Source organism: Puntigrus tetrazona, chromosome 7 (genome assembly GCF_018831695.1).
Source record: "Puntigrus tetrazona isolate hp1 chromosome 7, ASM1883169v1, whole genome shotgun sequence".
In the NCBI taxonomy this organism is placed as follows: Eukaryota; Metazoa; Chordata; class Actinopteri; order Cypriniformes; family Cyprinidae; genus Puntigrus; species Puntigrus tetrazona.
This window is the reverse complement of record NC_056705.1, coordinates 22,380,604-22,404,932: the sequence shown is the minus strand read 5'-3', so window position 1 is coordinate 22,404,932 and position 24,329 is coordinate 22,380,604. Positions and strand designations below refer to the sequence as shown.

General features: G+C 38.3%; 3 protein-coding genes across 3 annotated transcripts; 2 read left to right on the top strand and 1 right to left on the bottom strand.

The window, feature by feature from the left end:
- The first annotated feature begins 1,994 nt into the window (after positions 1-1,994).
- On the top strand, positions 1,995-8,896 carry slc8b1 (solute carrier family 8 member B1). The gene is made up of 15 exons (XM_043243605.1): positions 1,995-2,412; positions 2,590-2,742; positions 2,978-3,030; positions 3,696-3,753; positions 5,356-5,461; positions 5,647-5,814; positions 5,983-6,096; positions 6,421-6,480; positions 6,696-6,829; positions 6,974-7,115; positions 7,346-7,467; positions 7,667-7,820; positions 8,094-8,174; positions 8,325-8,392; positions 8,489-8,896. The coding sequence occupies exons 1-15, from the start codon at positions 2,248-2,250 to the stop codon at positions 8,675-8,677; spliced, it is 1,767 nt and encodes a 588-aa protein (XP_043099540.1). The 5' UTR covers positions 1,995-2,247; the 3' UTR covers positions 8,678-8,896.
- Positions 8,897-9,212: 316 nt separating this feature from the next.
- Positions 9,213-16,427, top strand: snx1b (sorting nexin 1b). Its single transcript, XM_043243606.1, has 15 exons — positions 9,213-9,541; positions 9,762-9,894; positions 10,698-10,840; positions 10,926-10,992; positions 11,626-11,669; positions 11,876-12,017; positions 12,212-12,290; positions 12,743-12,818; positions 12,900-13,013; positions 13,106-13,199; positions 13,274-13,479; positions 13,574-13,717; positions 13,796-13,876; positions 14,720-14,791; positions 14,868-16,427. Exons 1-15 carry the CDS (start codon positions 9,407-9,409, stop codon positions 14,916-14,918), a joined length of 1,581 nt encoding a protein of 526 aa, XP_043099541.1. The 5' UTR covers positions 9,213-9,406; the 3' UTR covers positions 14,919-16,427.
- On the bottom strand, positions 15,477-24,023 carry acp2 (acid phosphatase 2, lysosomal). Its single transcript, XM_043243608.1, has 11 exons — positions 23,851-24,023; positions 22,368-22,463; positions 21,939-22,025; positions 21,621-21,773; positions 21,318-21,416; positions 20,788-20,877; positions 20,029-20,161; positions 19,514-19,602; positions 19,266-19,372; positions 19,002-19,180; positions 15,477-17,518 (listed from the first exon to the last, which is right to left on the bottom strand). The coding sequence occupies exons 1-11, from the start codon at positions 23,932-23,934 to the stop codon at positions 17,388-17,390; spliced, it is 1,248 nt and encodes a 415-aa protein (XP_043099543.1). The 5' UTR covers positions 23,935-24,023; the 3' UTR covers positions 15,477-17,387.
- Between the last annotated feature and the right edge of the window lie 306 nt (positions 24,024-24,329).

Below are 24,329 nucleotides of genomic sequence, written 5' to 3'. Positions count from 1 at the left end.
TTACTACGTTACTACTGTCCCCAAATATATCAACCTGAATAAATGAGACGAAGTATAGCTACAGTAGGCTATGTGGCAGTGAGCCCAGTGGTTGACATCATTATCATTCACACTATTCACAGAGCCCAGCCCAATAAATCAGATCAACTCCAAATGATTTTGACATAGCCTAATGAAACTTTTTAGAATGTCAAAGGGCTGCTCTCAGATACACATACCCATGTCTTCTAGCTTACAAGTAATACTTTTTTAAAGATCAGAGTGGGTGGGGTGAAGGAATATACCTGGATTATCAAGCTTTACAGAGTCAGAAGGTTGCTTTCACATGAATGTATTCACATTTCAGCTTCCTGACTTGCTGAAGGTCAAATCATTTTTTGCAGGTCTAAGCTCTTCTCCCAGTGTGGCCCAGCTGGACTTGTAGCGGGTTTTAGAGGGCTTATGGGGACTTTCACACTATTCAGGCCGGGACACCAGCTTGAATAAGGCTACATCTTTGGCTGGTTTAAGATGTTTCATCGGAAAGAGATGTAATTGCATGTGCGTTGAAAATGATTCAGTTCAACATACCACATTTATTTTCTCAAATAAATCAAAATGAACCCAAAACAAAACTTTTTAAACAAGAATCTTTAAAACATTAACCTTTTAACTAACTTCCAAAAAGGGAAATAAAAAAAGTCAGTCTAATGCTGTTTAAAATGCCAAGTTTAAAAGCCAGAGAAAGCCAGAGAAAGCTATAGTTATTTCACTCGAAATATCAATGCTTCATGATTAAAGATGATGAAAGTGTTGGGTTTAATAAGACTTGAGGGAACGACTGGGAAGTAACGAAACACATGTAACGTCGTTACGTATTTAAAATACAAAATATGAGTAACTGTATTTCGTTATACTTACATTTTAAATGGGTGGTAATCAAATTACAGTTACATCCGAAAAGTATTTAGATTACCAAAATGATTACTTTGATTTCTTGATGTCATTTATTTCTTTTAATATTCATGTAAAATGATTGGAAATGTTGGAAATGCAACTGGTGATACTCTGACTCGTGTGCTTTTTATGAGCGCAGACTAAAATGCAAGAGAAAATTAGAAAGCCAAGCGCGTAATTGTTTTGGAAATAAAAAGACGACTTTACTATAAATGTGAAAAAGGACAGTAGGCTGTAATGTTTGTTTAACTAGAAAAAAAAACGTCTCTCGGCTTCAAAAGAACATCTAAGATTGAAAAATCATATATAAATAAGTTGTTCTCAGCCTTATGTTTTTCTATATTTGTATGCATATTCAAGCAATATCAGGCGAGAAAGAAGAGTGCTGTTTATCCGAATATTTGCGCGATTGCAGATGTGATGCTGATTTTATGCCATATACGTTAATATTCCTTGATTTGTTGAAAGAACCGCTGGTTTACTTACATTAAGCCTCGTTGTGAACGAACCTGCTGAGAATGATTCAATTACATTAATAAAGCCACTTGCCTGCTTCTCGAATGAATCAGTCCTTTTGAACGAATCGAGTGAGTCCGTGACTCGTTCATCTCGTTCATCATTTCATTTGCCACCACCTACTGGCGCTTTTATTTTCATATCTAAAATATGAATTTCTTTCTTATGAACTTTTTTTCTTTCTACGTTCAAAATGTTGTATTGAGTGTATTACACCCACAGCATTATTTATGGATTTATAATTGTTTTAAGTGCATTCATGCCAGCCATTTTTATTCAGAGGTGGTTAACATGAAAACAATACGTCAGAGTTTCCCCTCACCTTAAATATTCCAAAGTCTTCAGATTAATTTACTAAAATTAAATAATATAACGAAATACGTTGCAAAATACATTAATTTTGTAATCTGTAAGGAAATGCATTTTAAAAACAACCTTCCCAGCCCTGCATCGGGTTGAGTAAATGATGTCTGAATTGTCATTTATGGGTGAACTGTCCCTTTAAGTGGAAAAGAGTGAAATGTCTCTTTAATCTCGTCACACTGTTTGTATAGGAAGTACCGGAATGACCTAACTCGTGCACTTCCCTTTTATTCGACTCTCTCTTGTTACAATGCGTAATCCCGCGTTATTTTAGATCCCACCGCATGTTGTGATTTGCAGCGCGTAAATATATGGAGTCTATCGCGTCGAAGAGCCGAACGGAACCTGGAAAGTCGCCGTCGATCTACCACGTCGATTCAGCCACTGGTGTCGACCACTGAAAAGCAATGTTAAAGCAGTATCGGCTTACAAATGCGTGTTCTGCTCTCAGTGTTGTTGTGCACCGTTGCTCTGCAATGGGATCGCGTCAGCTGCCAGAAATCTGTTTACGCGTCCAACACGCACCTGGTACCTCAAAGCAATGCCTGGCGCTCGGACAGGTCTGGGGAAGTTGCACTGGACCGCGGCGGAGATGAGGTGAGCTGGACAAAACATCTTTAAAACGTATGACCAAGTTAAAAAGACGCTGTGTGTGTGTTTGCACTATGTGTAGTTAATCTGACTGTTTTCCCCTGTGAGTAAACGTATATAAATTCAGTGTTTGACCATCGGCATGGAGTCCTGCACAGCTGTATTTGTTGATCTGTGCTGCAGTGTGATGTGGTGATGAACCTGTCTGCCAGTCAGAGATGTGAGTTTGTGAAGAATACACCAGACTGCGCTTCAGATGAAGGCTTCATCAAGTACCCCAAAGTCACCTTTTGCCTGTTCCCACCGAATCTGCTGCCCCTTGCCATCACACTCTATGTAAGGATACACTTATCTCAGTCACGGGACTCTGGGTTTTCTGTTTACTGTTCACATACCAGTAATTTGAGCGTAGTGTAAGTTTGTTTGTGGAGCGTGACACGTTTCTGTTTACATATCCAGCTGAAACAAATGATAATGCATCATCCAGGATGCGTAATCAGATTTTTGTAATGCTTGTGTATCACATTTTTAGTTTCGTATTTTGTTAAAGTCACTCTTTTGTTTCTGGCAGGTCGTCTGGTTGTTGTTTCTGTTCCTTCTCCTTGGGCTAATTGCATCGGACTTGTGAGTGGTGAATTTGAGAGAATTACGAGGGTTATTAATCGGCTTGGACATGCTATTTGGTGGTCACGCACACACACAAGCACACAAACATTTGTGGTGACCATTTACTTCCACTGTAAATATAACAAAACGCTGAGCCTTATTTTTTGTGGTCTTTTGTGGTCCATCTGTCTACTCATATCTAAAATATAATAAGGATTGTGTAGTCTTTACATTTAAAAGTGGTTGTGGCTTGGTGTTTTTGTATTTTTATGTTGTATTCCAGTTGCGCTATGCACTAAAATTGATAATTAGAACGGTCATGCAAGTAAAATGAGCAACTGATTAAAATAAACCAAAAATAATAATAATAATAATAATGATAATATTGAATAATATATTTTAGAAATGTGTATATTCCTTTGTGATCTTACAACACGATCAATAGAGCCGAGTCTTTGGCCATGACCTAGCTTTCACTTCTCTATTTACTCATGTGACAGAAACAGTGTCTTTCATTTATTTGGAGAATTTAGAGTTAAAAAGGTTCTGCTTTTTGAGGGTCAAGTTAGTTAATTTGTCATGTTGGAAAATTTATTTACATTTATTTTCTATAAAGAACAGTTTAAATGTATGTAGATTATAATATTTATTTTGATTATATTGTTTTGCTTGTTTTCTTTCAGTTTTTGTCCAAACCTCTCAGCTATTTCTTCCACACTGAGACTGACTCATAATGTGGCTGTATCCTTTAAATACCTGAAATGTGGCCGATCGGCTGAGCCCTTGCAATTTGTCCTCATATTGCATAGGTTGAGAAGGTTAATTGCTCCTGCTGTGGGCTTCTGCTGTGTCCTTATCAAACACAGAAGTGATAAACTCCTGGGCCCTGGACTGAAGAGAATAATACAGCATTTTTTTTCAAGTCAGGTGGCTTTTATTGTCACTTCAACTACATATAGCTGTGCAGTACATAGTGAAATGAGACGTTTCTCCAGGACCTGGTGCTACATGGAGTCACACTTAAAACACAATACAAAAGAACTCACATATTGAGCTAAGACAGTGTCTTAGACACATAAAGTGCAAAGTGTGCGGACTAGTGCAAACAGCAGGGGAGTAGAGTGTAAACCCAGTGTGCAAACTAGTGCAAATTAGTGCAAGAACACAAAATACAACAACAAATATATAAATATAATATATAAATAAATATGACGTGCAAGAATGCTTATGGGACAGGAAGTCCATTTCAGGTGTGGTTATTGAGGAGTCTGATGGCTTGTGGGAAGAAACTGTTCAGCAGTCTGGTTGTGAGGGCCCGAATGCTCCGGTACCTATTTCCAGATGGCAGGAGGGTGAATAATGTGTGTGTGGGGTGTGTGGGGTCCTGTACTATATTGTGGGCTTTGCGGATGCAGCGTGTGGTGTAGATGTCCGTGATAGAGGGCAGAGAGACGCCAATGATCTTTTCAGCTGTCCTCACTATCCTTTGGAGGGTCTTGCGATCCGATACGGTGCAATTCCCAAACCAGGCAGTGATGCAGCTGCAGGACGCTTTCAATGGTCCCCCTACAGAACATAGTCCGGATGGGTGGAGGGAGATGAGCTTTCCTCAAGAAGTAGAGGCGCTGCTGGGCTTTCTTGGTGATGGAGCTGGTGTTGAGTGACCAGGTGAAGTTATCCGCCAGATGAACACCAAGGAATTTGGTGCTCTTTGACGGTCTCCACCTTGGATCCGAGGATGGACAGCGGAGAATGGTCGCTCTTTGCTCGCTTGAAGTCAACAATCATCTCCTTTGTCTTGTCGACATTCAAAGATAGATTGTTTGTTTAGCATGCTAAACAACTAGAGCTATCAGATGATTAGTCTGTTGCTAGGCTGTTGCACTCACAGCGTTAGCCGAGACATTGTCATCCTGGCTAGTGCTTGTTTAACTCTGGTGCTGTTTGTGTTCTTAAAGGAATAAAACAATTAAAATCCAGTCATTGTTTATTCACTCTCATGTTGTTCCAAACTTGTATAAATTTCTTATATTGAACACAAAAGAAGATAGAATGCTACAATTTGTTGGCCCACACTGACTTCCATAGTACATGGAAAAATATTATGGGTCATCAACTTGGTGGACTATTCAAGGTGCACTCTTCCTTTAAGTTTGAGCATGAAGTGTTTTCAAAAAGTGTGTTTGTCATTGAAGTGTATGCATGTCTGAGAGGGGTGTGTAGTATATATGACCGAGTGGAATCCTCAGTCATGAGTTTGTGTTTTGGAAAAGGTCCAAATTGCGCTGAGAGGTTGAGTTGGTCCCATTTTTCTTCATTCTTTTCCGTAACTGAGTAGAACAGGGCGTAACGTTCCTGGCGCTTGGGAATGGGGCTCCAGACGTATTTAGTGCCATGGCTGCTTTCTCCCACCCTCAGACTGCTGGTCTTGCTGTTGGAGCACTGTTTGGTGAGCGATCAGCTAAACACACACACACACACACACTCATCAAGAACATGTGCTGCAGTATTTAAAGGTAAACTATGTAATTCCCGACCGATAAAGGCACCAAAGTGAAGTGCACAATCGCACATTGCTTTAGACATAAGAAGTGGTCCAACCATAGCCTTTGAACAATTTTTTTTTTTCTCTAGGAGCGGGAATCTTTGTAACAACAGTGGTAGCTGGAAGCATTGCTCTGGTTAAACCTTTTACTGTGGCGTCCCGTCCATTCCTTCGGGATGTCATTTTCTACATGGCTGCTGTGTTTTGGACCTTCTTTGTCCTATATAAAGGCCATATTTCCATGGGAGAAGCCGTGGGTCCGATAACCGTTTTTTCACTTCAGTTTTATACCATAATTTCATTAATTCAGGAAAATTAATGTAAAATATATATTTTTTAAAATATAGCATGTTCCACTTTGTTGCAGAGTATATGGATATGAATTATATTTCTTTCGTCCTATCATTCTTTTCTGTTCTCCACAGGTTATCTCGGGTTGTATATTGCATATGTTTTGACTGTAATTGTGAGTGCTTGTATATATAATCGTCAGAAGCATCAGCTCAATGGATCAACCCAGACCATAGGCAGAGAACAGGGTAAAGAGATTAGTCTTTCTTAGCATTGATTACACATCACACACTTTCATTACAATTCCTGTATGAGGAGTGACCATTTTCCTTTTAAATTAAGCATGTTGAAATGTGTTGTAAACTCACAAAATAATAGTTTTTAATGACATGCCCTTTGCTTGGTAATATATGAATTACCTGCACCAAGCTTTAACACAGATATAGCGCATACATAAATCCCAAATCGAAGCTCTGTCTATTTAAAAACGTGCTATTGAAGTTTATGAAATGAACAGCAATGTTAATCTGATGACTGGGCAGATATTAATATGTGCTGCTCTTGTCTTTTAGGGGATACTCTACCATCTGATTCATATAGAGAAATTCAGAGTGGCAGTGTACAAGCACACGGTGGGTCACTTCCTCTCAACTTAAAACTATGTTGGCTAAGTAAGTGGCTATAAGTTTTCAACACCACAGACTTTCATAATTATGGGACTTTGCAAGCGTGTGTTGTATTCTGCATTGGTAACCATGAAAGTGAGAGAGAGAGCATTGCATCTTTACAGAAGTACTGTGCGGTGTAACGATGTTATCTGTGTGAAAATCTTGCATGTATGTTTCAGATGAAGGGGAATATGAGCCTTTGCTTCCTTGCACTCAATCCACTGCTCAAATCTTCCTGAATGCCATTAACCCGGTAGATAGTCGGACCTGGAGGAGACAACACTGGAGTGCCAAAGTCCTCAAAGTGATAAAGGTGAAAACATGTTCATTCATGATCACTTCTTGATTTTAAATAGCTAATCATTCATCTAGTGACCTGTTGTTCAAAATAAAAATGTATCTAATATGCATAAAAGCATATTTAATTTTTTTTTTACTGTCTGTCTGACTGTGTCAGGTGCCTGTAGAAGTGCTGTTATTGTTGACAGTTCCTGTGGTGGACACGGATAAGGAGGATCACAACTGGAAACGCCCTCTGAACTGTCTTCACATAATCACTGGGCCTCTGGTCTGTGTGCTTACCTTCCAGTCAGGAAAGTGTAAGTCTGTTGGCATTTTTATTTGAACCTTGAAACTAAACCTGTTTAACAGCAATCTCATATGCGCACATAAAAAAAGTACAATTATGTCATCCCTTAAGTGCACCTGCTGCATTCTGTCAGATGAACAGAAATCCCTTTTGTATGTGAAAAGATAAATGTTGTTGATGCAGATATTGTGTAGTTATTTCATGTGACTGAAACGGACAACATTTCTCTTTCATTTTAAGATGGCTTACTACTCATCGAAAGAGAAGTTCCAGTGTGGGTGCTTGTACTTTGTTTTGGAGTCTTCCTCTCTGGCATAGTCTTCTTCACTACCACAAATGAGCATCCTCCTAGATATCACTTTGTATGTTTTTCTATTTTTTTTTTTAAACACAACTCAAATGTTTATGCGTTCGTTTGATTACACATACAGTAAACACAGTAATAGTTCTGTCTTTACTGTAGCTCTTAATCAATTTTATGCATCCTTGTTGAAAAAAGGGTATTAATTATTATTATTTCTAAAATGGTTGTTTTGTTTTGTTCTGTTGCTGTGTGTGTAGCTCTACTCTCTGTTAGGTTTTGTGGTCAGTGCGCTGTGGATCAGCACTGTGGCGTCTGAGATTGTTAGTGTGCTGCACCTGGTGGGGGTTGTTCTCAGTCTCAGCAACACTGTGCTGGGCCTCACCTTGTTAGCCTGGGGCAACAGCATTGGCGGTACACACTCACTCACTCAGGCAACATAAAGAAACACAAACGGCACATTATTTACTTTTTATTTTTGCTCATAGCCAATATTGTACAACTTGAAATGAAAGGAAAAATATTTTACAACTACTAGATGGCAGTTTTTTTTGCCACTGTTGAGTACTAATATAATGCACAAGAAAGTGTTGGCTTTTAATATTTTAAAGAATGACACTACAATGGGACATCACACATGATGTTTTTGCCTCTGTTAGACATTGTAATATTTGTGTGTTTTCACAGATTGCTTTGCAGACATTACTATCGCCCGTCAGGGATACCCACGGATGGCCATTTCTGCTTGTTTCGGGGGCATTATCTTTAGTATCTTTTAACATATGCCTTTTTAAAAGTTCTCCTTTTTTTCTATTATATTTCCAGATTTAATCACACTTCATATTCACAGTATTGTAAATATCCTGGTATTACCAAAAACCATAACCGCACTTCATGCCCCTTTAACATTGCTTTAAGACATGCTGTTTGGTGTGGGTCTAGGCTGCCTGCTGCAAATCTTTCAGAATAATAACAATGCTGTGATGGTATGTCTCGCACTCTATATATTTTATACAATGTCAGCGTCATGTACGTTTAGCTGGATGGAAATGTTGAAGATCTGTGTTCTGTTGTGTGGTCAGCTGGAACCGGAAGGGATGCTGTGCTGGGTTCTCTCGGGAGCATTGGGCCTGTCTCTCGTCGTCTCCTTCATACTGGTTCCTCTTCAGTGTTTTCACCTGAGCCGAATCTATGGAATTTTTCTACTGATCTTCTACTTTGTCTTCCTCATGGTTGCCCTGCTCACTGAATTCAGAATAATCAGATTCTGACATCAGCAGAAACACTAACTGGACTAAGTGCAAAAATCCTTAGAAGCTCATAGAAATATATATGAAATTTATTAGAATATATATATATTTTTGTATATGTATGTTTTTGAAGATCGTTAGCAATTGCTGCGCATTACTTAAATTGTTTTCAGACATATCTCGAATTATTTGATTAAAATTATTAAAAATCTATTTTAATAAATCGGTTACTTGCAAATATTCTGTGCTTTTGTGTTTTTCTTTTGTGTTTAATGAAGTAACGTCAAGTACGATGCATGAGTTATGTTGAATGATGCACGCGTTGGATGAAACTGGTTGAATCGGTTCATAAAATCGAGCTCCTCGTCTCGACTCACAATGAAACAACAGCGATTCGAGTACATGTTTATTCCTGCAGCTGTAATGCTTTAATTTATGCTTTAATCACCGAGCGATGCCGTGAACGCACAGCCCCAGCATGTGACCCGCGCTCGCTCGTAGAAGCAGGTGTTGAAGCGGCTGTAGTGTTTGCTCCAGACCGCCAGGGGGCAGCGACACAGCGCTCTTTCTCTCAGCCTGAGAACGCAGAGCCATCCGCCAATGTTTTTAAGCAGGCTGAGGTTACCTAGCAGTGAAATCCAATCCACGCTTACCTGTAACGGACAGTCAGGTGGAAATTACGCCAACCCCAAGACTTAATCCGTTAGGTTTGTTTCTTTTTACGCACATTTCATTTGGCCGAAAGAAGCGATGTCAGGCGGCTGCGGGCGGAATCCTCCTCCTTTCCCTGATAATGAAGATCAGGAGGCGGAATTAGACGCTCGGGTGCTGGACAGCGACGAGGATGATGATGATGAAGGCGAGGACATATTCACCGGCGCGAGAGTGAGACACCTGCTTCGGAAACAATAATGATGTTTTGTTATCTGCTTAAATATTATGCGGGGAAATATTTCACTGTCATTAGACGGAAGCTAGCTCGTAGCTTATTGCCAGTGTCTGCAGCGGTTGTTCTCTTATTGCAGCATAGCAACTGTAGGAACTTCACTTATGTCATTATGGTCATCGGCTGTTATCTCGTCGTCGTGTTGATCTCTTTTGGCAGAGTAAACCGATCACACCCACATCAGCTCCTGATGAAGGAGATATCTTCAGCGAGGAGGGCTCGTACATCAGGAGCGATGTCCATCACGCCACTAATGGCCTGCACTCTGATGAAGAGCTGGATCTGTTCACTGGTAATATTTCACTCCATCGCTGCACCATCGCTCGTAATGAGCAATAAATAGCTAATGATACTTGATTTGACATGCAGGCCAGATGGCAACTGAACTACATGTTGGAGAACACGATGCACTCCATCTTTGTTTTTTGTTTTTTTAAATAGCGTGGCAAGCTGAAACAGATCACTTAAAGATGCTTTATCAGGGATATTTTCAAATTACTGAATATTGTACTTAAGTATATTAGCAGTGTCTGTGCGCTGAGTTAAAACGATGTACCTAGACAAAAAGTGCTTGAGGAAAGTAAAACAAAAGTTATTGCACTTGGGAAAGTGATTTTTTTAAAGTAAGAGGTAAATACTTTTCTTAGCCTCAAATTGGATTGTAGAAACAAGAGACAGTGAAGATTTATGCAGAAACTTTCTAAAGAAACTGTTGAAATAATCTTTTGTCATTGTTCTAGGTAAGAATCAAGGGTGCAGGACATGTTAAACTGAAACCAGTATCCTGAAAGCTTCTGCATGAATGCTCTCAGCTAAAGATGATGTTAGTGGCAATAAAAACACTGAAGTATGAAGTATATGTTTCAAACAGACAGCTTGGACATATATCGCCATTGCGATTTCTTAAAGTTATATAATTAATTAGAATGCTATTATTTTTCCAATGATTGAGTAAAAGTACAAGTACTCGATTTTAACAGACCTCATGTAAAGTACAGATTTCCAAAAATAATTGTATGCTGGAGTATAATGGTAAAATGATATTACTCGCTTCACACCTGTGTGCTTTATCTGTTCTTTCTGTTCAAACACTAGAGGCCACCGTAGAGCTGACACTCACCAACACCACTAGTCAAGGCAGGAGAGAGATTATTGGCCCGACCGCATCGGCTTGCAACACCACACATGTCCCGAATTCCGTTCTCAAACCCAGTATTGTCACCAAGACCATGGAGGAGGTACTGAAACGAGACCCTTCAGTTGCATTCATGTAATATTGATGTAGATTCTCAATTCTAACTGAATGCTGATCAACTTCAACAGTTGGACGAGGAAGAGAGTGGAGACCAGTTCGAGCTGAACATTTCAGTCACTAATCCAGAGAAAATTGGTTTGTATTTAAAGCCTATTAACATTTTTTTGCAGCTTAGGTATATGACTAGAAGAATAATGAATTGAAGTAAAAAGCCAGTGAGATTTGGATAAAAAGCATTTGCTAAATGAATAAATATAAAAGTAATAAAATAATACGATCATGAATAACAATACAGCATCAAGCAGCATATTGAACAGATGTTTTTTACACCTAAATAACTAGAAGCCTCGCTGCTTACACATTCAAGTTATAAATGGCATTGCCCACTTATACTTAAAAAAGGGGGATAACTTCAGCAAACGTCCAGAGGAGCTTATTTTGACAGGAGTTTTTTGAGGTAAGTATTTTTTACATTTTATTTAAAAGTTGATCAACATTAAGAAATACAATTCTTGAGATTAAAAAAAATCTCAAATTCGAAAAATGAATCCTAATTAAAGCGTTAATCCACCCGCAAATTATACTTTTTTCCATCACCCCAGTGTCATTACAAACTCGTAAAGGCTGAATTACATCTGTATTCTTAGTCTACATGTATTTCCTTGGACATTGAGGAGTGAAATAGTAGAGACGCACAGGTCTAGATTTAGCTTCTTGTTCTGGACGTTGACAGCTGTAGTGACTGAGTTCTGTGTTATTGTGTTGCAGGAGATGGCATGAATGCCTACATGTCTTACAAAGTGTCGACTCAGGTACACAAAAGCTTATCCCTGTTACCATTTTTAGATTGATCAAGCTACATATATCAGCATGATGATGCTTCTCTCTCTCTCTCTCTCTCTCTCTCTCTCTCTCTCTCTCTCTCTCTCTCTCTCTCTCTCTCTCTCTCTCTCTCTCTCTCTCTCTCTCTCTCTCTCTCTCTCTCTCTCTCTCTCTCTCTGTGTCTCTCTGTCTCCAGACTACACTGCCCATGTTCCTTAACAAGACGTTCTCCGTGCGTCGGCGTTTCAGTGATTTTCTGGGACTTTATGAGAAGATATCGGCCAAACACTCTCTGCTGGGCTGCATCATTCCACCTCCACCTCAGAAGAGTGTAGTGGGTAAAGATTTTCTCGTGCTACCTCTGGCTCCTTGTCTAGTGGAGTTATTTTAGTGACCCTCTTCTAGATACTCGCAGTAGCCTGGATAAGAATGTTTACTCTGAACTTTCTGTTGGCTCTTGATTGCATCATTTTACTCCGAGCAGTCTGGTGTGATTTGCTGACTGAGCGTGTGGTCTGGTGTTGTGTCACAGGCATGACTAAAGTGAAGGTAGGGAAGGAGGATTCATCCTCAGCGGAGTTTGTGGAAAAGAGAAGAGCTGCACTGGAGAGGTGAACACAAGCCTAATTAGACATACACGTAAAATAGAGGTTCAGAACTGGCGTTTTTTCCTGGTATTGATAACTCTGGGGGGGATAACTGATTTCTGTGGCTAATGGCATAAGTCCTTTATTAGCATGATGGGACATTTTGTAGTCCAAAATGTAAGCAGCTCCAAAGAATCTCTATAAAACCAGAAAAAGATGAATGTTGAATGATGAAGATGTTGATGAATGCTATGGAACATTTACACCGTGAATGCAGAGTAAACTTAAATTGGAAAGATTGTCAGTGGCAACAGTTTTAGACACAAACCTTCAGGAGTTAGGAGTTGTTTAATTATGCAGTCATACCCTAGAAATGTTTGGCACCAGGAATGCAAAAAGAAAGTAAATTATGAGATGTGATTCATACGCTAATGCACACTCATTTGATCTTCGATTGATGTTTGTATTTTCTGTAGATATTTACAGAGAGTAGCGGGTCATCCATCACTGTTGCAGGACCCGGATGTTCGAGAGTTTTTAGAGCGAGACGAGGTGACTGCCTATGCCATGTTCTTATACACATCATACGGTATTTTTATGTTGTATTTAATATCTAAACATACTTGTTTTTAGTTGCCCAGGGCCGTGAATACTCAGGCTTTGAGCGGACCTGGCTTCCTAAAGATGATAAACAGAGCATCGGACGCAGTGAATAAGATGACCATTAAAATGAATGAATCGGATAATGTAAGAGGAGCTCAGCTGTTGCAATTCAAAGGCATAAATTCTCCCAGGTCTTTGCATTTAACCAGTGATTGACACCTCTGCGTGTGTGTCAGTGGTTTGAGAGTAAGCTGCAGGAAGTGGAGAACGAGGAGCAGCTGCTGAGGAGGCTCCATGCTGCCGTTGACTCATTAGTAAACCACAGGAAAGGTGAGAATGAAAACCGCTAATCTTTCAGATTCATACTGTTAGAAAAGAATCTCAAAGTCTTTCTCCTCCCGTAGAGTTGTGTAGTAACACAGCGGTGTTTAGTAAGAGTGTGGCCATGCTGGGCAGCGTGGAGGAGAACTCCGCCTTATCTCGTGCGCTGTCGCAGCTGGCGGAAGTGGAGGATAAGATGGAGCAGCTGCATCAGCAACAGGCCTTCAGCGATTTCTTCATCCTTGCTGAGCTCCTGGCCGATTACGTCAGACTGCTGGGGGCCGTGAGGGTTAGAGAGCACAACCGCACAACGCAAAACCAACAAGCAGAGCCCACAGCATAAATAATGCGATGTTGTTTACTGTGTTCTTTGCTCTCCTCAGTGCTGTTTCGAGCAGAGGATGAAAGCGTGGCAGCGTTTGCAGGAAGCTCAGAGCACATTGCAGAAGAAACGAGAAGCTGAGGCCAAACTGCTCTGGGCGAACAAACCAGAGAAGCTGCAGCAGGCTAAAGATGACATAAACGAGGTTAAATTATCAACAGCGCATGATTTATGCACAACACACAAATTTGCTTTTAACATGGAGCTGTTTTCTGTTTTACAGTGGGAGTCTAAAGTCAGTCAGTATGAGAGAGATTTCGAAAGAGTCACCTGTACTGTGCGTAAAGAAGTGCTCAGATTTGAGGTAAGATAGGTTGATGTGTATAGATGTGTTTTGGTTGAAAAACTGAATTAGTACGGTTAGTAATTGTTTCACATGTTTTCACATCTATTAAAAACTGCATGGCTTCTTAGTGATAAAATACAGTGACTTAGATTTGATTGTGGTGAATGAGCTCTGTGATCATTCCAACCCTGAAATTTAGCATGATGATGAATTTAGTTGTAGGAAATGTGCGTTTATTATTTCTTCATTGAAATATCCTATTTAAAGGGATGGTTCACCCCAAAATTGTAATTGTTATTAATTACTCACCCTCATGTCGTTCCAAACACGTAAGACCTACGTTCATCTAGGGAACTACCATGGTCAAGGTTCAAAATAGTCCAAAAAACGGGCGCACTTTCTTATTTACACCGGGCAAAAATGACTTTGGTTATATAATTTATGTAAAAATACATATTTAAAAAAAAAAATTGCCTGTCTATTGCCATTTCAAAAGCTTACATACACTAGTGAAGCGATGATGGTATATTCCTGTATTGTTGACAGAATATATCAGTATTCAAATTTGAAATGAAGCAAAGCACAACAGTTATCAGATAGTGCTCGGTGGGATTTACAAAATGACTTTCGGAATGATTTTCTAAACTGGATTCGGATGGCATTTAAATGACCTCACAACCTCTGTTTGTCAACAAATAGTAGGTAATTCAGCCAGAAATTTTCACATGGATAGCGTGAATAAAAACAGTGATTCTGGATATGTATCACCAACTTTCCCCTGCAAAAATGACAATAAAAAAAATTCAATTCTGTGACCATTGGCAATACCAAGATTAAAATAGAATTGTTTTTCTGTGGCAGAAAGAGAAAGCCAGAGATTTCAAACAGCACATAGTGAAATACCTGGAGTCCCTGCTTCACACGCAGCATAGGGTAAGTGTGTAAGTGTTTGTTTTGTGTGCAGCACCACTGAATAGTCTTTCATGAATTGCTATTTATCTTAAACCAGCTGGTGAAGTGTTGGGAGGCCTTCCTGCCCGAGGCCAAAGCCATCGCCTGATCGGGGCCTTACCTCACACGCTTCTAACCTTTGACCTTGACAACAGACAATCAACATTTCTCTCTTCCTATTTCCTTTGCTCTCTGTGTGTGAAAAAAACATGTACATCTCAATACTCATCCATAGATAAGCAGATCCCCAGGTTGTGATGGTAAACCAGTGCAGTGACCCATATCACTGTTGACAGCTGAAAGTGTAAAGGTTAAAGGTCAGAGCGGCATTAAGAAAGAACAGCTGTGTGTGGGACGCAGAAAGAATATTTTTGTATGTGTGCACGTATGTATGTTAGTGTTATCCTTAAGGTTTTTAATGGTGCTTAGCCTGTGTAGTGTTTCAGTAGAGACATTAAACCGCCTTTAAGATTGTTGAGTGTCATTCTGTGTCATGGATGCGCACAGGGCTGAGACTGAAGTTTGTAATCCATTCCAGATACTAGAGAAAAACACTTGAGATGTTCCCGGGGCACTCAACCCAGCCTAACGTTGCACCACATTTTTAAAATGATAACAGATTTAGAGTATGATATAGGAAGAAAAAAAAAAAAAGAATGATTCAGACTACGAAGGGAAAACGTTTGGTGTTATTTTGTGTTGATTAGTTTTGACTGAATTTGTATGTTCTCCAACAGTTGCACTGATCTGGACTGGTCCAGATAAAGGTCTACTTGCAGTACAAGTGTACAAACATTTCTATTCTTGTTAAAGCATACATTAATTACAAAGAAAGTTGCATTTTAGGAGAATGTGTGAAAAAAAAACAACAACATTTGTACCGTGTATGCATTTAGTCTCTAACGTTTATGCTCTGCTGGTGTATTCATGATTTCACAATACCTTGCAGAAACTGGGGCTTCATTTATAACATGCATCAGATTTTGATTCTGTGTCAAAAGCAAGGAACACGTTTGGATTTAGCATTGATTATGAACTTAAACTCATAAACCAGTAATTAAACTTAATTAAGAACAATGTCAAGATAAATAGGCACATTTATATTATGTTCCCAAATGAGCAATATTTTCACCACTTTGTGATGTGCAATTTGTCACTGCAATTAGCAAATTATATACTAATATAAGGGATATTAATGTGCATTGTGTAGGTTGTGCTGATGTATTTCTTCACATTGTGCATGAACTGCAATTTTAGTAATGCATTTAGGGACATTTTTGTGCATTGTTGTTACATCACAAGACCATTCCATGCATGTCTTATAAATGGGGCCCCAGGACCGTAAATGACACAGATGTTGAAGGGACACCCCCATATTGGAAGCAAAGAAAGTTTTTTTTTTGTTTTTTTTTTAAAGCTAGATTTACACATAAAACATTTTGGGTTATATATTCTTGGTAAAAAGCTCTTTTCCTGACACTACACATGTATTATAAGCCTCCATGTTAACTATTAACATGATGTTAATGACCTGGTACATGAAAGATTGTCTATTGTTTAAAACAGTTGTCCTGTCAAACTTTATTTGTATTTGATGAAAATAAAATAAAATCAAAAAGGTTGTCGTCATCAGAATTTCAACTACTAATCAATCTACTAATCATTTTTTGTCTTGCCAAGACAGTAAAAAAAAAAATTATCAAAAAGAAAAAAAAAACAATACAACTGTTTTTTTACTTACTGGGCATGTTTATCAGTCCATTTTGTATTAAATATGATGCACCTGGACCTGATTTTTTTTTTCTCTCTCTTTCATAACGGAATATAAAATTAAATTTATATTAATGTGATCCACGAGGAATGATGAATCATTAAGGAAACCGCCCAAGATTAAAATAATTTCTCCAATAAAAGCTCATTTGCGCTTAACCTGAAAATACGGTTCAGCATGTAGTTATTCTGAAATTTACCAATCAAAACTTTTCTGTGGCTGTAAATCAGGAGATAATCACATAAAAAGCATGAGGGTAAAATTCAGCGAGTACATTATAAGGCCTCAGTGTGTATTCAGTAGTCTTTCGTGGCCACATCTGTATCTTCATGCATTCACAAATATAGTAGAATTAATGGCCTGGGAATGCAAACAAGCATGACATCAACGATGTCTGTGTTTCAGAGCGGACTCACATCTCTGGAGGAGCTTCAGTCTCAAGAGATATTTTCAGTTCAAGTTTTAGTTCCTTCGTTGACTTTTGCACGCAATCTTCTGTTACAATAAAATCCCAGAGCCAGAGGTCACGGCTGCTCAGTTACAGGTCTGTGCACTAAGCACTGTTTAAATTAATTCTATTGACACCATCCCAACTCTTGATACCCTTTTTTCTCTCAAAAGTTACGGTTACAAGTAAGCAATAAAAAATGACCAACTCTTCCAATATAAAAAAAAATGTATGGCAAAAAGGAGTTACAACTGCCTTTTCGGGTTGGCTTAAATCTTTTTCAACAACTTGGCGGTGTGTCCTCATAGGTCCTCTTCACTGTCCCACAGTTCCTCTTTGCGGAGGAGCTGATATGATTGTCAGGAGTCACTCTCGTTTATCACATGACTGTAGCTAGCCATGGGCTCTTTTAGACGACATAGCACTACAAACAGCAGCAGTATTAGGAGGAAGAGAAGAAATCCACACACAGCCAGCCCGATGATGACCTCTGCACACATATATAGAGAGAACTATCAAAATCAAATAACATTAAATCTATATTACTAATAAGGGTGACCATTTTATGCATGTACAGATTTGAATTTTTGTCATATAGAAGTAGTTCAAACTGCAGTACAAATATCACTAAAAGAGTTTATTTAGCAAAAGCAGACTTTTTAGTTATTTTCTAACCGAATCAAAATAACCCAACTGTGGTTTGATTGAAATTAATTAGAAGGCACAATGAAAAAAACAACAACCATGATTTTAGAAAATAGATAAATTCAGTTTTTGCAAATTAACTCTTCAATTACAGTTTGTGTGTGCCTTAGGGGTTCTCCAATCAGGACTTTTGAGGGCCATCACTGATAACTGAAAGCAGTATCTTACGATACCGATCACCAATACCAATATTTTTAAAAGCCTTTGTAAAGAATTATTTACAGTGATACTTCAATCTGGATTTTTAGACATTTATTCAGGGCTTGAATTTTAATTTTTGAAAATGGGGAGAATTGCCCTCTTAGTGAGAAAAGATTTTTTTAATCTGAGGGGTAGAGGGGGCATTTTCTTTAAATGTTTGATCATGCAGTGCGTTTTCTAAATATAACCGAAGCAATATACAAGCCAATGCTTTTTACTTGTGTTCACTTCTAGATTTATGTAACGTAGCTCAAGAAACAAAACATTTAAACTACTTCCTACATTACCACAAACTTATTGACAGAAGCAGTCAGCTCTACTGCCATTCCTTTTGTATTTAAATCTTTATTACAAACAATCCTGCTATTCTCCACGAGTGCAACCTATAGCCTTATTTATCTAAAATTAATCTTATTTATTCAAAAAGCCACGTGTGTTGACTGTAACACAGTAGACATTAATTATATGCATGTATGGTGTTATTGCTACATTCACTTGTCAATCCACCTTCATATTTACGATGCGCTGTCACTTTAATTCAGCACGTGCAGTGGAAATAATGTCTGCACTGCAGGGTGGCTTCCGAGGGTACTTATCAGAATTGTAGCTTATTTTATATATATTTTTTTGCAGCCAGCGGCAGCGAGTTGATCATAGCCGATGCTTGAATAGCCTTCTCTTAGCCTTCTCAAATCATCACGACTTACCTAAAATAAAATCTATAGCTATAAAACAAATTTAAGCATATCATGACGTTCGTTTAAATGTTAAACCTACAAAAATGTGAGCTGTTAGGCACATATCTAACAGAAGCTGAAGCGAGCTCTGCAGGACACAGAGGTGTCATCACATGCACATTATTTTTTTTTGTTGTAGAAACTACTTAAAGGTCTCCTGATGTGTCTTGATTTTTTTTGAGATCTGCCTTTTAAAATAACTCAAGTGTTTATCAGCCAATAATGATCGGTAGACAATCAATCAATCAGAGCACCCCTAATGTGCATCATGAAAAAACTGGTTACAAGATGTTAGAGATACACAGCAATTATTAAAATGATTGTGATTACCAGTGTCTGTGGTTTCCTTCTGTATCTGACACTCTTTATTCCTGTCTTTCGGTATGACTTCATGTGTGAGGTTCACAAAGTCCTGTAGGGGGCAGCGCTGGGAACAGCCAGGTAAAGACACGGGGTATGGATCGAACACATTGGTGTTATTGCGATAAAACATCTCCACTGAAAACATCCTGAAAGAACGGAGCAAAGGTATACATTTTAGTTGACCAAAGGAGGTCTACTAGAAACATTTCAGAAACATAGTCAACATGTTACCCATTCTCTTCCTGGTAGAGTTCAAATAGATGACATGAGGCATAAGGTGGCTGCAGGCCATTAAAGACGTTCAGAGCTTCCTGTAGGGCTACAATTGTTGTGTCGTGCTAGTTAGAAAAGAGACATGAGAGACCATTATATGGATTGATTTTCCTAAAAAGGACACATATTTTTAGTAGGCTATATAGTATAGACTGAAAAAAGGGAAGTTTGGGTGTTTTGGTCTGCTGATGAGACACGTGACTTACCGCTGAGTATACAATCATCTTGACTTTCTGTTTAGAGTCCATTGCTGCTGCATTTGAGAGGTTCTTAATGATCTGATCTAACAGCAGTCCTGAGAATGAGAGCGTAAGAGTGTTTTAGCACATTAAAGTGTCTCAGGATCACAGTACTGCACATGCGTATTCGGGTGTGAATTCAGACCGGTCTATCCACCGTTTCTTTACAGTGACATTTGCCTGCACTATAACTGCAGACCGGTTCAGGAAACAGCCTCTCCCTCTAATCCTACGATGCTGATTTGCATATATGTGCATAAAAGTGTCAGAGTGTGTCACTATGGAAATGTTGTCAAGAATATTATCTCTTCTTATGAAATGCCAGAAACTACTCTCTTAACCTTGTGTAATGTTATTCTCTAGCTTTTGATTCTCGTTATTTTTATTCATTTAGTTTTATTTTGTTGCTGTTGTTGTTTGTGTTGATTTGGCATAAATTTACAGAAAAAAAAAAAATGCAATGCTTAGAGATAAGTTCTCACCTCCCTGAAGCCTGCACTTCTCCTTTCTCTTGTAGACACCAAACATAATCTGAAAACCAAAGTTCTTTAACACCTTCAGCGTCTCCATTACACTTGAAGTTACCCAGTCAGGTGCTTGCTTCCCATGTTTTGCCTGGGGAAGGAGAATAACAAAAAGAGACACAGTTCTTGATGTCTGTCTGAGCATATGGATTTATTTGATTCTGAGCATCATGAGATTGGTCTGGAATAAAAAGAAGTAATGGTGATTCAGCTTGTGGTAAGGCCAATATTACAAGACATTTACCACAAAGTCCCTCTATATCATGAAAGAGTTCACAAAGAATAGGGAACAGGTTTGCCCATAAGCCATAAAACGTGTGTGTGTGTCTCTAAGTAAAGCCTCCTGATATTGCTGTGCTAACAGTGGAAAAGAAAACTATGTAAAATATACTTTATTATTTTATTATACTTATAAAAGTTTATTATTTATAGATACAAACAAATATTTAAATATGGAGTAGGGAAACAGGCTATTGGCTTCATACTCCACTAATTTACAACTCTGTAATTCATATGAAGTCTTTAATGGTTAAAGGTATTGTTGAAAATATATTCCTCTACAGATACATTTATTAATGAAACCCTTATGCTGCACTTGATAGGGAGTTAAAAAATATAAATTGACACACAGTGATTCAAGACTTGATCGGCAGAGTGTCCTAATACTAGATAAAGTCAAGAACGCACGTGTGCACATAAATGCCAGGTAAAACTCACCTCACAGAACAATGTGTCATACACACTCCAAATAGTCTCAATGTTGGTTTTCTCCAGCCCGGTTTTATTTTTCACCATCTCTATGAAGGCCTGCATAAAATGACATCATGAGTGTAATAACTATTTTGGCTGGGATGGTTCATCTACTGGTTTTTTTTTCCTTTTTGCCCATTCACATTGCAATGTATGTGCTAACATGAAGGGAGAATAGAAATAGAATAGAAATGGAATATTGACTCATAAACCAAAATGTAATATGTAAATACTTTGACAAAGGAGCAAGTTTTCTCCAAGTATTTGAAACATTTTCACAAAACCAAAAAAGTGATTAACATTTCTTGCATGTGCGTTTATTAAACCAAATGAGCATGTTCACAAGGTCAGAAGTCTAGGGATTTAAAAAACATTTAAATTTAAGGGAAGAATGATAAAAATGATCAATGTTCATAATCGCTTTAAAAGCCTATTGGTGTTCAGTCCATAGCCATTTGATCTGCTGTTATAAATAGATTTTTGCAAGGTAGACTTACCCTGTAGGTCTCAGTCATGTTAAGAAAAATGGCGTTTTTTTCTGTTTCGTTCATTAACTGCGTGTAACGTGGACAGTCATCCAAAGGGAATGAAAGCAGCTGGAAAGAAAAAGAAAACACACAAACGCACTGTAGGCAGGTCATGTAGCCATGGAAACAGATATTACACACACTGACACATTTACTGATGCTGTTGCTATGCAAATATGACTCCATTGCTAAAGAGAGGTCAGGGCCAAGTTTCAGTGTGCTGCAAAATTGTGGAGAGAAAAGTGTGAACAGAACTTCAGTGTGATGTCCTACCTTCTCTTCGTCCGCTGGGACAGTGTGAACAGGTATTGGTTGCCATTTCAAATCTGGATTAAACACCTCAGAACCATTAGGGGGGAACATGCCAGCCAGGTTCGCTTCTGCACTCATTAGAGTGCGATCAACATCTGTACTCCTTATGAATATCTACAGTGCAAAGACAGGATTATTGTAATTAAACTCAAAAGTCTGTTTAAAACAATAGTTTTACTGAATTTAAATTGTGTCATCATTTACTCACTCTCACGCTGTTCCAAACCTGTTTCTTTATGTTTAACACGCACAAAAAACATTTTTTAAAGAGACAGTTACCTCATGCCGGTTATAGTCCTCACTCAGGAATCCTGTATACCGTTTCTTTAAAAACTGGCCCAGTTCAAAGTGCTGCTTCATTCCCTCCTGAAATGATCAGAAGACTGAGTTGAAGTAATAAAAACACTACATTTTATGGTAAAAACAAAACAAAAATAATATTATATTATATGTCATTACTTAATGGCATATATAAAGTATACACCATTACTTAATGGTGCATTCAGTAATTTGGTGCTAACTTAAAGTTAAACTTACTCAAATAAACAGTTTTTGTGAACAGTCATCTGAATGACAGCTTTCTATAAAAAGTGTATTCATGTAAGGAGCGGGTCACCCCTTCAGTGTATACATAAACACAATATAGCACAGATACTTGCATGAGCTAAAGTCTACTTAAGTAGCACATAATGTGTCTGCATGCTGTACCTGAGATAGCTGTCCAAAACCCTGGGGCCAGTCACTCTCCTTATAGGGATCAGTTGGATAGGCCTTGATTGGAGATCTGTCGCCATGACGGTAAAGCTGACAGAGAGGAAGTCAAACACCTCATTAGTATTGGGGATTTGTGTGTGTATGTGTGTTTTCAGGACGGAGAACTAGTCTGTGCAACTGTGACTAGCTCAGCAAATCCAACTTGTCATGTGCTCATCCTGACACCCGGATACAAGCCACACAGTTGTGTGTCAACACATTCTAATTGGTTAAGCAGATTCAGTCTATCTCCTTATCAGTGTCTGCCACAGAAATCAGCCAAACGTATATAAAGAATTACATTTGAGTACTGGCTTGTGGCCTTCTCTCATTCACACTAAGGTCTATAGTAAGATTTACCTGAATCATTAAGTAGGTGTTCTGGGAATGCATTCAATCATAGCCATGTTGCACAATCTTAAACGACATAACCCTCCGGTTTATACTTCCTCAGCTGCAGTGACTTGATCATCATCATTTACCACAGAACACTTCTTTTCACATAATTAAACCAGATATCAGCATCAAAATTGTCTACCCACAAAACTAAAAAGGGTTGTGGGGGTTTTTTTCTTCCTTTTTTTTTTTTAAATGTGGCACAGAGGTGATACAAAAAAAATGTACAAATATTCATATTTGAATATGATACAGTGACACCATCATATGTAAAATTAGAATAAACATATTTAATGAGCAGATAGAAGAAAAGTTAAATACTCTTATTTGGCATCTGATACTTTTATTATTACAGATTTTAACCATTTTTGGTAATGACTTTTTATATTGTATGCAATGCAATGAAGTTGGCACATAATCAAAAGTTAAATGATTTTTGGGTCAAAGGAATGAACAAAGGAAAGAAATCAAAAATTAATAATTGGGTATAAAAAGCATCAAAAGCCAGGCCGTTTCCAATATATACATCCAATACAAAGAAACCAGAGTAGATTTTACTTTAAATAAATGGTGTCAGCATTTTATTGCTTTGACGGAACTAGGAGGTGCACTGAAAGCAACAACACGTTTCATCATGTGATAAACTCAAATATTGAGCAAGATTATAGGTTGGATACAATGTCAAATAACCAAAGTTTAAGCCCAGAACAAGCTGTAGAGCCAAAAACAAAGTTGGTAGCAAACAATGGTTACTCAAGTCAGCAGATATTGCGTCGTTACGGTCGGATACCAGGCTTCTATCAAACTAGACTGATATCCTTGTCGATACAATATAATCAATGCAAAGCACCAAAAGCGAATAAAATCGGAAAGAAATCGAAACACAAACTCAGCTCACGTCTACACAAACGCGCAGAGTTGTAATGCATTAAAACGAGTCAGAATGCGTGTGTTGTTTCATGAAAGGTTTTTAAGCCGAACAGATTTGCCAAAACAGCTCAGTATAATACTGGAGACAGATTACACATTATACACCACTCACCACAGTCACAAACTTGAGCGCTCTTTCTCCGCTGGAAAGACTGAACGTGAAGAGAAAAGCGACAATTAGAAAACCGGACTGCATACTTGTGGACGACCAGCTGAGACAGACAGTAATCTCATTGAACGGTCGTTGTCTGGCTGATCTGGCAAACACAAGACGAGCTGCAGCAGGGGTTTCCGGGTAAGAGAGAGAGCGCCCCCATTGGTCAATGCATTCATTAACGTAAAAACGCGTAAATTGATTGGTCGGTTAACATGAAAACTAACTCTCGTTATATTTTTATGCCATATTTTTCTTTTTATGATACATTTTTATTTTTATGATACAAATTGTTTTCACACTTAATTTGCTATGTTATAAGTTAATATTACAGGTTTTTTTTTTACATTTTGTATTTTCATACAGACCTTGTAAAATACTATGTTCATCTTCGTACTTTAGAAGTAAAGAGCAAGGTGTTATGTATGCACATGATT

What these genes read in the sequence shown, in the direction of transcription:
- snx1b (XM_043243606.1), top strand. Translation starts at nt 9,407, where the DNA reads ATGTCAGGCGGCTGCGGGCGGAATCCTCCTCCTTTCCCTGATAATGAA. An exon ending in AGAGCTGGATCTGTTCACTG is followed by an intron (nt 9,895 to 10,697) that starts GTAATATTTCAC and finishes TTCAAACACTAG; the next exon opens with AGGCCACCGTAGAGCTGACA. An exon ending in TCACCAAGACCATGGAGGAG is followed by an intron (nt 10,841 to 10,925) that starts GTACTGAAACGA and finishes CAACTTCAACAG; the next exon opens with TTGGACGAGGAAGAGAGTGG.
- acp2 (XM_043243608.1), bottom strand. Translation starts at nt 23,934, where the DNA reads ATGCAGTCCGGTTTTCTAATTGTCGCTTTTCTCTTCACGTTCAGTCTT. An exon ending in CGCTCAAGTTTGTGACTGTG is followed by an intron (nt 22,464 to 23,850) that starts GTGAGTGGTGTA and finishes CCTCTCTGTCAG; the next exon opens with CTTTACCGTCATGGCGACAG. An exon ending in ATGACACATTGTTCTGTGAG is followed by an intron (nt 20,162 to 20,787) that starts GTGAGTTTTACC and finishes CTCCTTCCCCAG; the next exon opens with GCAAAACATGGGAAGCAAGC.
- slc8b1 (XM_043243605.1), top strand. Translation starts at nt 2,248, where the DNA reads ATGCGTGTTCTGCTCTCAGTGTTGTTGTGCACCGTTGCTCTGCAATGG. An exon ending in CCCTTGCCATCACACTCTAT is followed by an intron (nt 2,743 to 2,977) that starts GTAAGGATACAC and finishes TGTTTCTGGCAG; the next exon opens with GTCGTCTGGTTGTTGTTTCT. An exon ending in TTCCATGGGAGAAGCCGTGG is followed by an intron (nt 5,815 to 5,982) that starts GTCCGATAACCG and finishes TGTTCTCCACAG; the next exon opens with GTTATCTCGGGTTGTATATT.